This window comes from Urocampus carinirostris, chromosome 9 (assembly GCF_059441175.1).
Source record: "Urocampus carinirostris isolate Australia breed hairy pipefish chromosome 9, RoL_Ucar_1.0, whole genome shotgun sequence".
Lineage (NCBI taxonomy): Eukaryota > Metazoa > Chordata > Actinopteri > Syngnathiformes > Syngnathidae > Urocampus > Urocampus carinirostris.
Window position 1 is genome coordinate 5,243,589 of NC_142357.1, and position 16,647 is coordinate 5,260,235.

The window sequence follows — 16,647 nt, forward strand, 5'->3', positions numbered from 1 at the left end:
CACTGGAGGGCTGGTAACTGAAAATGAACCCAGTCCCTTTGAACTATGAGGTGGACATGTTAACCAGTCAGCCGTTGTTCCACTCCATACATACTTATTTATTAAAAATACATTAGTATTGTCTTCAGTAGCTCGTGAGAAAAACATATTTAAGGATTTAAGGTGCATTATCATTAGGAGTACAATATGCATGAGCAATCGGATTAAGTGAATAATTCCTAAATAGCTTCCCCCACTTGACACAATAAAAGCTCATTTTGAACTCCCATTACCATTTCACCCAGTCCTAATTGATATGAACAAAAAACAATGATGCATCCAAAATTGTGTTAGTTTTAGCAGTTTATCCTCTACTTGATTGACTCTCTGAAGTATCTTGTTTATTTTATGCCTCTGTTTCCCTCATGCATTCGAACGTAAAATAGTCACAGCCCACTTTTCTCGCAACCTTGACAGCCGTGGCATGCCTTCTTAAATCAGACTCTTTTATGAGCTGGCGCCACATCCAGACGTTGAAGTGAAAGCAAATGACATGTTTTATAAGGCTGAAAAGCAGAGCGCCATGGTGCAGCGTGTTGGCCAGTTGCAGGCTGCAGATTTAAATTTGATGGAGTTGTTAAAACAAAAGTGAGTGGCCTGTCACGTGAGGTGCTTGTTATGTCTCCTTGATGCAGAGAAGACCTTGCGACGCTGGAGTGGAATGCTCACATCTCTCCTGTCAGTAAGCTGTATAAATCTTCCACTTCATCAAAAGTGAGTGTTCTAGCAAGAACTTGGTTTACAAGGCATGGTGGTCAGACTATATTGTTCACGAGAAGAATATTAAAAATGATAAACCTCAATTTAGGAACAATCGTGACATGATTGTGAAGTTTTATGCTCTATGAGGCAACACTTTGAAGTGAATGACGGGAGCCAGCTCCCTTCAAGACGGTATTTTTCTTTTGTGATTGGTAAATATGCATTTTTTTAAGGATTCCGTGTTTTTGACTTTATTGTTTTGAGTAGCACGGCGGAACAGTGGTTAGTGCGTGTGCGGCACAGTTCTGAGGTCATGAAATCCGACTTCCTGTGTGGAGTTTGCATGTTCTCCCCGTGCTTGCGTGAAATTCCTCTGGGCACTCCGGTATCCTCCCACGTTCCAAAAACATACATGTTAGGTTAATTAGCCGGTCCTTAGGTGTGAATGAGCGAATTAATTGTCTGTTTCTGTGTGCCTTACGACTGGCTGGCAACCAGTTCAGGGTGTCCCCCGCCCACTGTTCGAAGATAGCTGGGATCGGCTCCAGCACCCCCGCGACCCTGCTGAGGATAAGCGGTGCAGTTAATGGATTGATGGATGGATGGATGTTTTGAGTAGGGAAAATTCTAGCGTTAGTTTGTATTTTATCACATATTTTTATATATCTGTCGATCATGTTTTAATCTTTTTTTTATTTCCTGTGGTTTTCAGGGATTTGTTTGAGAATTAGATTTGTCGCAATAAAAAAGTATATACTTTTATATGAATTTTGTTGATTCATGTGTATAAGGGATTCCATGTTGCTTGACTTTAAAATTGCTTGAATTACGTTTAACTTAGTGTAAAGTTCACTGTACATTAGCATTCCCACCTGAAAGCAGCTGAAGGCAGGCATATGAGCATCTTACCAGGGGCAATCCGACTCCACCTACCAAACGCCAAACAGCTCTGTAACAGAGCAAAGCCGGGGTAACCCCCAACATCGGATTAAATTAAAATAAGAAGTGTTCTACCATTTTCAAGTAAACACCACGTCACCTTAAAATGAGCCACTATGCGTGTTAACTCAGGAGTGCGAAACAAAGGTGAAGGCCGACCAGGTGCATTCATGTGGTCATTAATCACCTTTAATAGGCATCTGCCCCGCAAGGTGTGGCACCCAATTCCTCATCTGGCCAAATATGCAAACACTGAGCCAATTTTACTCAGTCAGGATGTGATGTCTAAAAGCAACCATTTCTTCCACATCCTCTGCATACACTCTCTTTCACTGGACTTATTTCAATCAATCAGTACAATGTTTTGCTATGCGCTACAAATGGTCTGTTCCAGGTGCCAACTTGCCATCAGGTAGTCCTAGTTCCTTAACACCTGACACCGAACTTTTTGACCTGGGCACTGCTGGAAATGGTATGAGTTCATCATTATGAGGTATAGGTATGTAGCCAATATAGCATGAAGTGCCTTGCCCTACATCCCACTTGAATCTTACAGTCTGAAACCCAAGTAATGAGGGCAGAAAGAGGATGTGAAGAGTGAAGGCAACAATCGTGTTGTGGGTGATCAAGCACCAAGGGCAATGACCCAAAAGCTGGTATAATGACTCTGGCAGATGCCTGGAAGAAACTAAAACGGAATTCTCTGTGCAAAAGAGCACACTGCTGGGAACAGCTAAGATAATACGCAAATATATTGTTATTATTGTTTTGTAGTCATTTCTTGGGGAATAAAAATGTATTCAAGATACAAAAAATTCTAGATACAAACTCGATCGGGTAATGAATTAGGAGACATTGCATCGGGTTCTGACAGGCCAAATGTAATATCCTCTGATTCCATAAGGGGGCACTACATCAGTTTAGTTTTGATTTTATGAGTAAGAGGATAAAACTCAATGAAAAATCAGTCTCTTCATTAAAACCAATGTATCCTTTGTTTGTGCTTTGTTTACCTGAAGGTGGGATTACGGATTTGTCAAAAACACACATTGATTAATGTAATACATTAAACTGTGTTTATTCAAACTAGAGCCAATAAAACAACACTTTGGTGTGAAAATAAACACATTTATTAGTGGACATGTGTAGGTAGAAAAAAAGAATGGCAAAAAACAGTAAATTGTAAAGGTTCCAATGAGATGTAATTGGTGTAACACATTGATGCACAGCACAATCTTATTTTTGTACCTGTTTGGAATGAGTTCTGCTCACAACTTAATAGTTTGGGATTCCATGTCACTCCACGTTCCAGGTGTCCAAAACGAAGGAAAAGTTAGTTTTTGGCTTTCTGCCATGGGTCCATTCATTCTGTGGGCCTCATTGCTGAATCAGAGCAGCTTTTGTGTTCTTTGACGTTCCAGGAGAAGAGAGCCAAGTACTGAAGTTGGTGTTCTTTTAAACAAACTTCCTTTTAAACACTACATGGGCAGTATCTAGATTCAGCATCTCTGCCAGCCAAATTCTACACCCAGGGATTTACCCATTTAAATATATTTTGTCCACTTTTCTTGAAAAGGTATTCATTTTCAAGTAGACATTTGCATCAACCTTTTTTTGTGGTCAAAGGATATTCTACAAAAGCGATCAAACATTTTTTTATTTTTATTTAGCCCAAATTGAATTTCCATTCAGAGCACTGTAAAACAATTCCAAACAATACTAAATGGGTTTTAGGCTAGAAAACTAATATAGTTTATGGCTATAACCCACACCTGACTATAAATGAAAAAAAAAAAAATTCTGTGCGAATGATTTATATAAGGGGTTGGGAACCTATTGCTAGCAAGCCATATATGTCTCTTTTCATGAGTATATATGACTTGGAGAAAAATTGGGACTTGTGCAAATGTTACATATATTGCTTCATGCAGAGCCACATGTCATGGCAAGACAATACTGATAAAAACAATGTTCGGTCCAGTATATTTAGGAGAAAAATTTAACAACAATTTGGAGTCAAGGAGTCACACCAACTGAACCCCGTTGTGTCTGTAAATCGCTAAATAATCCCATATATAGAAGCTCATTAAACAATCTGTGTTCATTGTTGAGACACTTTATGATGAAAAGCCACAGAACAAGCATTAACCCAAAACAAACGTTTTACCCAAAGGCTCTGGCCATCCCCGTCTGCACTGAAGGTAAATACGTTGGTATTCTAGAGTGCAGTATTTTATCACATTTTTATAAAATAACTTTGCTTGCACCTTGTTTTGAAAATAACATTTAGAATAGAATAGAATAGAATAGAATATACCTTTATTGTCATTGTTACAAAATGGGTTAACATATTGTGACAACGAAATTGGGCATGACACTCCAGTTTTACACATTCACAGTGAGGTATGAGACAAGAAGATAAAAAAACAGAGAAGATAAGGTTATAAAACAAGGGGGATAAGGCTATAGTTATAATTTACATGGTATTTACACAAGAAATGTCGGCATGTGGGATGTTACATACAGTGTTGTCGTGATACCGTTGGTATCGTAAGGGTTGTGCAATATTGCATTTGGTGCAAAGTCATCATAGTGCAAAAAATAGTCAGCATATGCATTGTTGCAAACATAGACAACATAGTGCAGAAAAAAGGAAATGGTCAGACATTGTGCAAGGTGAGCAGTAAACGTAGTGCAGTCGACATGTGCAAGAACATAGACATGAGTACCATTATATTCGTATGAGGTAGTGTTGGCACAAGTTTTCAGTTTTTTTTGTGCGGTGTCCGTTTTGAGCAGTGAACAAACATAGTGCAGACAGCATGTACGTGAGTACCATTTTACAATCGTGTGAGGTAGTTTTTTGCAACAGTTTTCAGTTTTTTTTGTGCGGTGTCTGTTTAGGGTGGTAATGGCTGTGGGGAAGAAACTGTCTCTGAGTCTGTTTGTTTTTGCTTTGTGTGACCTGTAGCGCTTGCCGGAAGGCAGCAGGTCGAAGAGGTGGTGGCCGGGGTGAGAAAAGTCCATGATGATGTTTTCTGCTCTGCTGAGGTAGCGAGAGCAGGCAATGTCCTCCAGACTGGGCAGAGAGCAGCCGACGATTCTCTGGGCTGTTTTGATGATCCTCTGGAGCTTTTTCCTGTCTGCTGCTGTGCACCCAGCATACCACACCGTGATGCAGTATGTTAGGATGCTCTCCACTGTGGCTTTGTAGAAGGACACCTGCAGCTGCTGTTTTAGGTTATTTTTCCTGAGCAATCTCAGGAAGTGCAGTCGCTGCTGGGCCTTCCCTACCACCGCTCTGGTGTTTGCAGACCAGGAGAGGTCGTCGGATATGTGCACACCTAGAAATTTGAAGGAGTGGACTCTCTCTACACAGTCTCCTTTTATGGTGAGTGGTGCTGGATTCCTGCCATTCCTTCTGAAATCCAGAATCAGTTCTTTTGTTTTTGTGGTGTTCAATATGAGGTGGTTTTCCGAACACCACGTTGAAAGTGACTCCACCTCATCCCTGTATGCCACCTCGTCCCCTTCAGAGATGAGGCCGATCAAGGTGGTATCGTCAGCGAACTTAATTATAGTGTTTGTGGGGTGGGTCGGTGAGCAGTCGGAGCTGTAGAGGGTGAAAAGCAGGGGGCTCAGTGCACAACCTTGGGGGGAGCCAGTGTTCAGTGTTAGGGTGGGAGAGACGTGGGTACCGAGTTTTACCGACTGTGGGCGGTTGGAGAGGAAGTCCATTATCCAGTGGCAGATGGAGGGAGAGAGTCCTAGGTGTGCAAGTTTCTCCACCAGGATCTCCGGGATAATGGTGTTGAAGGCTGAGCTGAAGTCCAGAAAGAGCATTCTGACGTAGCTCCCCCGGTGGTCCAGGTGTTTCAGCACGGTGTGAAGTGCTGTGTTTATGGCGTCATCAGTGGAGCGGTTTGCCCTGTAGGCAAACTGGTGGGGGTCCAGTGTGAGTGGCAGGGAGTTTTTGATGTGCCGGGACACTAACCTCTCGAAGCACTTCATGACCACAGGCGTAAGAGCTACAGGCCTATAGTCGTTGAGGCTTTCCACTGCTGACTTTTTGGGGATGGGAATGATGGTGGAGGTTTTGAGGCAAGGTGGGACGGTCGCCTGTGACAGGGACCGGTTGAAGATGGTGGTGAAGACCCCAGCCAGCGGATCGGAACAGTCCCTGAGTACCCTCCCTGGTACTCCATCCGGGCCAGTTGCCTTCCTGGGGTTTATGGTATTCAGCGCACGCCTGACTTCGTGCTCCTGAAATGTGAGGGAGTTGCTGCTGGTTGTTGATGGGTGTGATGTGGCTGTATGTGGCCTACCAGCTTCAAAGCGAGCGAAGAACTGATTAAGGTCCTCAGCTAGTGAAGCCTCAGCCTCAACAGTTGCCAGGTTGTGGCCTCTGAAGTTGGTGATGTGTTGAAGGCCCTGCCACATCCTCCTCGGGTCATTTCCAGCGAAGAGGTGCTCGATCCTCCTTGTGTAGGCTGCTTTTGCCTTCTTGATGCCTCTCTTCAGGTCAGCCCTGGCCACCCCGTAAAGAGCCTTGTCTCCAGACCTGAAGGCAGTGTTGCGGTGTTTGAGGAGGGTGCGCACCTCGCTGGACATCCAGGGTTTTTGATTTGGGTAGTTTTTGACTTTTTTATATACTGTGACTTCATCCGTGCAGTAACGGTTGTAGGATAAAACAGTGTCAGTGAATTTCTGGAGGTCATGGTGTTCAAATACCTCCCAGCAAGTTTGATCAAAACAGTCCTGCAGCTTGGAGAGGGCTCCCTCAGGCCACGTTTGTATTGTCCTCGTTACAGGTTTTGTTTTCCTTCGGATGGGGGTGTATGAGGGGGTAAGGGATAGGCATAGGTGATCGGAATTTACTAGGTGGGGGAGGGGGGAAGCTTTGTATGCGTTTTTGATGTTGCTGTAAACGCGGTCCAAAGTTTTTTCACCCAGGAAAAAACGAAAGTCAAAATGAGCCCCCACACTCTTATGTAACTGTAGGAGGTATGCCAATTTCATATTGTTTATTTGGTATATTTATATTGTTATGGGACACAGGCTCTGGCCGTTAGGTGCATTTCCTAACTAAAAAAGAGAACCCACTACATTGTCTGTAATAATTGTTCCTCTATGGGGCGGCAGTAGCTCAGGAGGTTGAGCGCTCGTCCTGGGATCAAGGGATCCCAGTTCGAATCCCGCCTCGTCCGTGTTACATGTCGAAGTGTCCTTGGGTAAGACACTGAACCCCTAATACCCCCAATAAGCAGGTTAGCGCCTTACATGGCTGCAAGGCCGCTATTGGGAAATGTGGAGCACATTGTAAAGCACTTTGGGAAGTCATTGACTTGAAAAGCGCTATACAAATGCAGATCATTTCATTTCATAATGCAGGGATGTCAAACTCAATTTGGATCCAGACTTTCTGTTCTTAGGTGGGCCATATCATTAATAAAATGTACATTCCAAATTGTTAGTCTACTGTAATTTATCATTTAGGATACATTTGTAACCTACCGTACACATCTTTATAACAACAGATGACAAGGGAACTTTTCTAAACACAGGACTTTTTAAACCAATGGGGGGAAATATTTTCATGTTAGGCCTTGAATGTGTAACTGGTTTATTTTACCAGTTGAGTAAATGGGGTTTTACACCTGAACCAACTCATCACACAATACAAAGTCACCACTGCACTCATAACTTTTAATATAAACGTAGAGATTTGCTTTTTTTTGACATAGTCAAAAATTTATGGAGGGCCGGATTAAATCATCCAACGGGCAAGATCCAGCCCGTGGACCGTATGTTTGATATAGTGCTCTACTGGTTCGTGAGTGCACCTTACATCCATCAGACTACTTTGCATATCCCAAAAATCATCAAAACTCACTCCAAGGTGCCGTTTGCTGTACCCACGGAGACACACTGGGTCTCGCAGGCAACTGGAATTAAGGAACAAAGTAAATCACAGGATTAGCCCAACATGGCGGCGCGACTATACGCAGCGGCTTCACGTGGCTCTCCAGTAAATCTTTTTACTTTAAGTGTTCTTTTATCTCTCATCCTTTCTTTGATAAATACCTGTTCGGCAACTATCACCTTAAGTCGCCAGGAACTTATTAACCTGGGTCTAAGATTAGATTTCGACTCATTTCACGATTACAACACCAACAACAACATCCCAAAGGACATACGAAGACCACCGGGATCTCCCTGGGTTACCTGCCCGCCCAACAAGCGACGGAGACGGCGGAGGGAACGTAAACAAAAACGAGGTTCTCGGGGAGGCCTAGCGAAGAAGCTAAAAAGACTACCACACCGACAAGCGCTTCCGAGTATCTTCCTGACCAACGCCAGATCCATCGTACACAAAATCAGTGAGCTTGAGCTGCGGATAGCTACTAACAACTTCGTACGGAATAGCAACATTTTTGTGATCACGGAGTCATGGCTTGACCCGCGGATCCCCGACGCTGCAGTTCAGCTAACAGGACGCACGCTACACCGATACGACCGCAACGAAGACTCCGGCAAAAAAAGAGGTGGGGGACTATGCATTTACGTACATAATGCGTGGTGCAATAACAGCAGAATTATTGATGCACACTGCTCGCCCGATCTAGAGTTTCTCGCGGTATCGTGTAGACCATTCTATATACCGCGAGAGCTAACTGTGCTCATTGTGATAGCTGTTTACATTCCTCCGGATGCTAACGCTAGCACAGCGCTAAACCTTCTACTCGCTGCCATAAACATTCAACAGCTTGCACACCCCGACGGAGCTTTCATTATCGCTGGCGACTTTAATAATGCATGTTTAAGGACTGTTCTTCCAAAATTCTATCAACATGTGAACTGTGCAACAAGGGGTGAAAAAACTTTGGACCGCGTTTACAGCAACATCAAAAACGCATACAAAGCTTCCCCCCTCCCCCACCTAGTAAATTCGGATCACATATGCCTATCCCTTACCCCCTCATACACCCCCATCCGAAGGAAAACAAAACCTGTAACGAGGACAATACAAACGTGGCCTGAGGGAGCCCTCTCCAAGCTGCAGGACTGTTTTGATCAAACTTGCTGGGAGGTATTTGAACACCATGACCTCCAGAAATTCACTGACACTGTTTTATCCTACATCCGTTACTGCACGGATGAAGTCACAGTATATAAAAAAGTCAAAAACTACCCAAATCAAAAACCCTGGATGACCAGCGAGGTGCGCACCCTCCTCAAACACCGCAACACCGCCTTCAGGTCTGGAGACAAGGCTCTTTACGGGGTGGCCAGGGCTGACCTGAAGAGAGGCATGAAGGAAGCAAAATCAGCCTACACAAGGAGGATCGAGCACCTCTTCGCTGGAAATGACCCGAGGAGGATGTGGCAGGGCCTCCAACACATCACCAACTTCAGAGGCCACAACCTGGCAACTGTTGAGGCTGAGGCTTCACTAGCTGAGGACCTTAATCAGTTCTTCGCTCGCTTTGAAGCTGGTAGGCCACATACAGCAACATCACACCCATCAACAACCAGCAGCAACTCCCTCACATTTCAGGAGCACGAAGTCAGGCGTGCGCTGAATACCATAAACCCCAGGAAGGCAACTGGCCCGGATGGAGTACCAGGGAGGGTACTCAGGGACTGTTCCAATCCGCTGGCTGGGGTCTTCACCACCATCTTCAACCGGTCCCTGTCACAGGCGACCGTCCCACCTTGCCTCAAAACCTCCACCATCATTCCCGTCCCCAAAAAGTCAGCAGTGGAAAGCCTCAACGACTACACGCCTGTAGCTCTCACGCCTGTGGTCATGAAGTGCTTCGAGAGGTTAGTGTCCCGGCACATCAAAAACTCCCTGCCACTCACACTGGACCCCCACCAGTTTGCCTACAGGGCAAACCGCTCCACTGACGACGCCATAAACACAGCACTTCACACCGTGCTGAAACACCTGGACCACCGGGGGAGCTACGTCAGAATGCTCTTCCTGGACTTCAGCTCAGCCTTCAACACCATTATCCCGGAGATCCTGGTGGAGAAACTTGCACACCTAGGACTCTCTCCCTCCATCTGCCACTGGATAATGGACTTCCTCTCCAACCGCCCACAGTCGGTGAAACTCGGTACCCACGTCTCTCCCACCCTAACACTGAACACTGGCTCCCCCCAAGGTTGTGCACTGAGCCCCCTGCTTTTCACCCTCTACAGCTCCGACTGCTCACCGACCCACCCCACAAACACTATTATTAAGTTTGCTGACGACACCACCTTGATCGGCCTCATCTCTGAAGGGGACGAGGCGGCATACAGGGATGAGGTTGAGTCACTTTCAACGTGGTGCTCGGAAAACCACCTCATATTGAACACAACAAAAACAAAAGAACTGATTCTGGATTTCAGAAGGAATAGCAGGAATCCAGCACCACTCATCATAAAAGGAGACTGCGTAGAGAGAGTCCACTCGTTCAAATTTCTGGGCGTGCACATCGCCGACGACCTCTCCTGGTCTGCAAACACCAGAGCGGTGGTAGGGAAGGCCCAGCAGCGACTGCACTTCCTGAGATTGCTCAGGAAAAATAACCTAAAACAGCAGCTGCAGGTGTCTTTCTACAAAGCCACAGTGGAGAGCATCCTAACATACTGCATCACGGTGTGGTATGCGGGGTGCACAGCAGCAGACAGGAAAAAGCTCCAGAGGATCATAAAAACAGCCCAGAGAATCGTCGGCTGCTCTCTGCCCAGTCTGGAGGACATTGCCTGCTCTCGCTACCTCAGCAGAGCAGAAAACATCGTCAAGGACTTTTCTCACCCCGGCCACCATCTCTTCGACCTGCTGCCTTCCGGCAAGCGCTACAGGTCACACATAGCAAAAACGAACAGACTCAGAGACAGTTTCTTCCCCACAGCCATTACCACCCTAAACAGACACCGCACAAACAACTGAAAACTGTTGCAAAAAAAAAAAAAAAAAAAAAAAAAAATACCTCACACGTATGTAAAATGGTACTCACGTACATGCTGTCTGCACTATGTTTGTTCACTGCTCAACAGACACCGCACAAAAACTGAAAACTCGTGCCAACACTACCTCATACGAAAATAATGTTACTCAAGTCTTGTTCTTGCACATGTCGACTGCACTACGTTTAATGCTCAAATTGCACAATGTCTGACCATTCCTTTTTTTGCACTATGATGTCTATGCTTGCACCAATGTATATGCGGACTATTTTTGCACCATGATGACTTTGCACCAAATGCAATATTGCACAACCGTTACGATACAACGTTATCACGACAACCCTGTATGTAACATCCCACATGCTGACATTGTTGTGTAAATACCATGTAAATTATAACTATAGCCTTATTCCCCTTGTTTTATAACATTATCTTCTCTGTTCCTTTATCTTCTTGCTCATACCCTCACTATGTGTAAAACTGGAGTGTCATGCCCAATTTCGTTGTCACAATATGTTAGCCCATTTGTAACAATGACAATAAAGGTATATTCTATTCTATTCTATTCTATTCATTTTGTTTTCCCTTTGTCTTTACCGTATGTTTCCATATCCTTTATGTCCTTTTTTTTAGACACCCTGTCGAGAGCAACCAGAGAGTGATATCTTGTTTGGCTTTTGACAGCACTACTTGGAGAGAAAAATGAAAAGCGATGGTGATAACATGGGGACTCACACATTCACATGCACCTCCCGCCAGCCTGTCCGGCCCCACACTGTTTGTAGCCAATTCTGGACTAGCAATTTAGGGTTGAATTAAAGTAGAAGGAAAAGCCTGAAATTGGGACAAGGCAGAAAAAAGGGAGAGGACGAGAGAAGAAAAAAAAAGTCTAAAGTGATTGCTGGAATGGTCGGGGCAGATGTAATTTTACCGCAACAACAGGGAAGTGATGTCATTTTCAGGATGCAATTTGTATGTGGGAGTATTTTCTCTGCACACGTGTTTGAACTATGGAGATGCAGGGAAGGTCGTTGAGTCTTCAAGCTGGAGACACAAACCTTTTAAGTCTGACATTTAGTGTACAGGGGTGACACAATGGATTAAACTTTCTATAAAAGCAATTAAAATTTAGTTTATTCATGCAAAGTTTATCCCCCAAATATTAAGGGTGTGCAGATTGAGACAAATATGGAAAGTGTGAGTATCACTACGAAGCAAGTAATTGGATCGGATCAATACTATTGTTGTGTGATCGATACATCACACAGCGGGTTTATGTAGCTAGCGTAGCCCTTTTCTTTCTCACTCAGTGCCCTTGGCCACTCTCTAAATCTTTGCCTGAGTTTGTGACTGACATAAACACTTTTGGCATCCCTCCCTACCTGGCCTGCTGCTGCATCTTGCCTGCCAGACAAAAGAGAGAGGCAACTCATTGTGCCCGACCCTACAAGAAGCTCAACATGACAGAGGTAAACAGAAAGTGCAGCCAGGTGTGGACTTTTTTTTTTACAACTACAGAAAAGTACAATGTCAGGTGTAATTTGTGTGGTTAGGTGGTCTGCTACTGTGGCAACACTACAAATGTATATAAACACACGGGGAGACAAAAGTCATCCTGCAGAGAACAACGGGCTGCAACCAAAATTTTAAGCATGTTTTTCCGGAACAGAAAACACTAAATCTGTTGACACGATAGCAACAAAGCCAATGGGAGACAATCAACACTAGGTGCATCACTGACTTTATTTACAAAATATTGTGCAATGTAAGCTATTTTAGTTGTCTAGTTGACATTCTTTTACAGTACAAGATTTGTATATTGTTACATTGCTGTTTTTTTGTGTGTGACTTTCTTAGTTTGGTTCTGAAGCATTTATAATATGAGTATTTCTATTCATTTTTTTGTACTGTTAATGTTTGCAACGTAGTTTTTCAATTTTTTAAAAATGAAAAATTTTCAGTGCCTTACATTTTGTGCTGTTTATCGTAAATATGAATTAACTATAGGGGGAGTGTTTAATTACTCAATGATGATGACATGTACAAGTACATGATGACAAGTACGATCACATAACACCGATTTTGGCTAACCTGCATTGGCTCCCACTTAGCCTTAGATGTGATTTCAAGGTTCTCTTAGTATTATACAAAATCATACATGGACTTGCTCCCTCTTATCTTTCAGATCTGATTTGCCCCTATGTCCCGGTCCGAAGCCTACGATCTGAGAGTGCCGGTCTTCTGGTGATCCCAAGAGCAAAGAAGTGTTCTGCTGGTTCGAGAGCGTTCTCCATCCGGGCACCGGTGCTGTGGAATGCTCTTCCCCCTGAGATCCGATCTGCAACCTCAGTGGAAATGTTTAAATCTAAACTTAAAATTCACTTCTACTCCATAGCATATGAATAACCTACTCTTCTCGTCGGCTGAAAAATAGTCTGTGTAATATAGTGTAATAATCTGTGAAGCCCTTTGAGACTCTTCGTGATTTAGGGCTATACAAATAAAAATGACTTGACATGACTTGACTTGACATTTGCAAGCAAAACTATCTCTATCAGATCAGTATCCATCAATAGGACTCAGTATTTACTTAAATCTGATCAATACCAAAATTCTCAGTATTGCCCACCCAAATGGAGATGCAGGAAAGGTGGTTGAGTCATCAAGCTGTAGATGAAAACGTTTTTATCCTGACATTTAGTTCTCAGCGACAACATGTATTAAACTTTCCATAAAAGCAATTTTGGCTTAGATTTTTGCCCAAATGTATTACCAGAGACTTGATTTAAAGTGTTTTGCACTTTCGTGATGTGACCATAAGTGACTAATAGATGCGACACAACCTGGGCAGCACAAAATTGGTGATGGATGCATTATGGCCTGTCTGGGCTGTCTTGCTAGACAATTAGTGCCACAGATAAATTAAATAATACGAGGCAATATTCGAGCGGAGATGATTCCTGCTGCCTTGGCTTACATCAATTTATGAGCTGTGGTGGCTTTTTTTTCAGATCAGAATAAAGAGATACATTAAACGTTTATTGTTAATAATTGAACCTTATAATGGCAGTTTTCTCAAAGTGAAACAAGGACTTTTGGTTTTGATTTAAAGTTGGAATATAAACTTTGCTAACAGAAGTCAAAACATGAGGTCATTTTATAAATCAGGCTTTAAAAATGAGTAACAGCCTTTGGATGGTTGTTCATTCCAACCTAGAGTTTTCCCTGAAAAGGAACATTTTGAAAACGATATTCATACGTTTATAAATATTATAGTAAAGTCCAGTGGTCAGCAAACACTGGGCCACGGACCGCCCATGGGTCAATTGGTACAAGATTGGTGTGTCCTTTTTCATTCCCTAAATCTTCTCTATCAATGTCTTAGTTTGCTATATTTCTTTTTTGTATGACTTTACGTCTATGCTGCTTCCTAATAGGGATGAGCCATTCCCAAGACCAGGTATTCTATGCCTGGTGATGCCCCTTGCTAAAAATATCAATATTGCTTCTTGTGGACATGTTTGTTTATTGACCTTGTGTAAATGAATCCCAAAGTTTTGTGTATCAACCAATTTGTGTGTTTGTTTTCCAGTTTTCTTAAAATAATTCTTTGTCAAAGTTACTGAATCGTAAACATGATAAGACTTAAAATCAAATGATGAATAATGTACTTTGTTTCCATTCAAAACAAATAAGTAATAAGTAAAATAGACTGTTCTAATGTATTGAGAATTTAAAACTGAAAAACTAATTCTTAGGGTGTAACTCTGAAGTCCTGTGGGTTAATCGGAAAATTTGCAGAGTAGAGATCCATTCCTACAAACCCACAAAATATACTAAAGCACAAGCTAACACACTTAACCTATCAGAGCTGATGCCAGTCTTTTTTTAACGTATCGATACTACATTTGGTTGCCCACTTTATGTAGTGCCCATTTAACTATTCGGAAACTGAAATTGAAGAAAACATGTAAAGTGTCATTGAATGAATACAAAAAAAAATAGACATTCTTTTGGGATGTAAATGTATTTTGATGAATATGCCAATCACTTTTTAAAGTTGGGGGCGTTTGTGGTTTTTGTATGTGATATTGGTATCGTGTTCGAGATTCGGGTATCGGTATAAAAAATATGATATCAAACAGCCCTTTTTCTAATTGTGTGTTTATATTTGTATTAAATTGCATTCTACTGCCATTCTTTTCCCAATAGTTTGGCTTTTTTGTTGTTTGGTGTTTTTTATAGTTACCATCTTGCCAGTACTGGTCTCACAAAAGTTGTATAGCAGAGTATTTAACGTGGTTCCCCGGAGCATTAGACCACCTGACCCAAAATATCATGGGACATTGGGAATTTCTCGGAAATTTGATTTCTAACTGGCATGATATTTAGTGTTTAACTGGCCTTGTTTTAGCCTCTAATAATTACAACCTGGTAAACACGTAATAAAAACATGCTATTGTAGAAATTCATATCAAACTAATAGCCCTTCGCTCCAACCAGTCACATAACTAAGCTCTCATCTTCAAAAAGGGTGGCAATCTCTGCTTGATAGTATAATCATCTTTCCCCTTCTTAAGGGTCACATGGTCAACTAGCATGTCTACTATAAGATTCGGCCAGATTTGCTTGTTGAGTGTGAAAGGACAGCCAGGGTTTTGGCAGGACTACATGAGGCTGGTTCATAATGAGCTGGTCACGTCTGACAGTTACTGGCTGAAAGAAAGGAACCAAACTGTAGCATTCGCCTTCCTGCCCAAAATGGGATCCATTGGCTTTTCACCCTTATTATCATGAGAATCCGTTGTCAGGCCTGTAGTTGGAGTCCTGCAGTGACATAAAGACAAAGTGTAATGTGTTCATACACATGGCCAAAACAAGCATGGGGAAAGGTCAAAGACGGAATGGATTACCACAAACTGACAACGCAGACATTGAACACGTACAAAAATTCACAAAACAATGCACACTAATAATTAATGGGGCAGTTGTTTTTAGACCACGAACCACTTTCATTTCAGGAAACGAAAGAGTTTAAATTAGTGGACCAGATCTCAAAATGGGGATTTTTTTTAAAATGATATCTTACATCTTTTCTTTGACAACAAGACGTGGTTACAAACATTGTAATCTTAAAATGATACATTAATTTATTTGGAAGGACAAAACAAAGGGATCCTATTCTTACACTGTACTGTATACAGTACAGGTATATTTCCAGAAAAAAGATTGGACCTTGAAGGAATTGACTGGACTCTAAATCCACCATGTCAAACAAATCCCATAGGCAGGACATGGCCTGTTGGAGGATTTGATCACAGCCCGCTGTAAATTTCCGAGTACGTCCCCCAAAAAAGCAAGTCTTCAGCTCATTTTGCTATCAAAATGTATGCTTTTTTTTTTTAAATAGACACAAACCAAATGTTCTTTCTCTCTGCTAGAGGGCAGTAAAGGTGTAAAAGAGCTAACATCTAGTCTGGTTTCATGTTAAAGAGAATATTGTGGGCTATTTTATCAGCTTCAGTTGGCTCAGCCTCGTAGTTTGATCTAATGTTATTGCCCGCTCACTGTTAAAATTATTTTGGCTGTTTGTAGTGAGTTTGTTAAGATGTAAAGCAGGATTTACCCAACTGTTAAAATAAACACAGTCAATGCCAGTATGAAAATATGTTTACTCATTTTTGTTAATAAATGTGTTGCGTTTAGGGAAAAAAAATCCTTATCCTTTGTGATTATAGTTTGCAGGGTAGGCTATGAACCTAAGCTGAATGATAACGCACACTACTGAAAAACAAAGCTATATCGTTGCTGTTGTTTTTTTTTCTAATCCAGCCAACTTGAGAACATAAGTCTAGATCTGGCACCTGAGCCAAACTGACTGACATGCCTGCTCTAAATGATATAACAAATAAATGCACCTTAATCTTAAGGAGATGATCTTACGTACTGGTTATATGCCATTTACTCAGTATATTTTCAGAAGTGAAAATGTCAGTTTCTAAAAGC

General features: G+C 42.4%; 1 protein-coding gene across 1 annotated transcript; it reads left to right on the forward strand.

The window, feature by feature from the left end:
• The first annotated feature begins 7,678 nt into the window (after positions 1–7,678).
• Positions 7,679–11,322, forward strand: LOC148359170 (uncharacterized). Its single transcript, XM_088344277.1, has 3 exons — positions 7,679–9,176; positions 9,239–9,507; positions 11,275–11,322. Exons 1-3 carry the CDS (start codon positions 8,891–8,893, stop codon positions 11,320–11,322), a joined length of 603 nt encoding a protein of 200 aa, XP_088200403.1. The 5' UTR covers positions 7,679–8,890.
• Positions 11,323–16,647: the final 5,325 nt, after the last annotated feature.

What these genes read in the sequence shown, in the direction of transcription:
- LOC148359170 (XM_088344277.1), top strand. Translation starts at nt 8,891, where the DNA reads ATGACCAGCGAGGTGCGCACCCTCCTCAAACACCGCAACACCGCCTTC. An exon ending in CTTCGCTCGCTTTGAAGCTG is followed by an intron (nt 9,177 to 9,238) that starts GTAGGCCACATA and finishes CTCACATTTCAG; the next exon opens with GAGCACGAAGTCAGGCGTGC. An exon ending in GTCATGAAGTGCTTCGAGAG is followed by an intron (nt 9,508 to 11,274) that starts GTTAGTGTCCCG and finishes CCTTTTTTTTAG; the next exon opens with ACACCCTGTCGAGAGCAACC.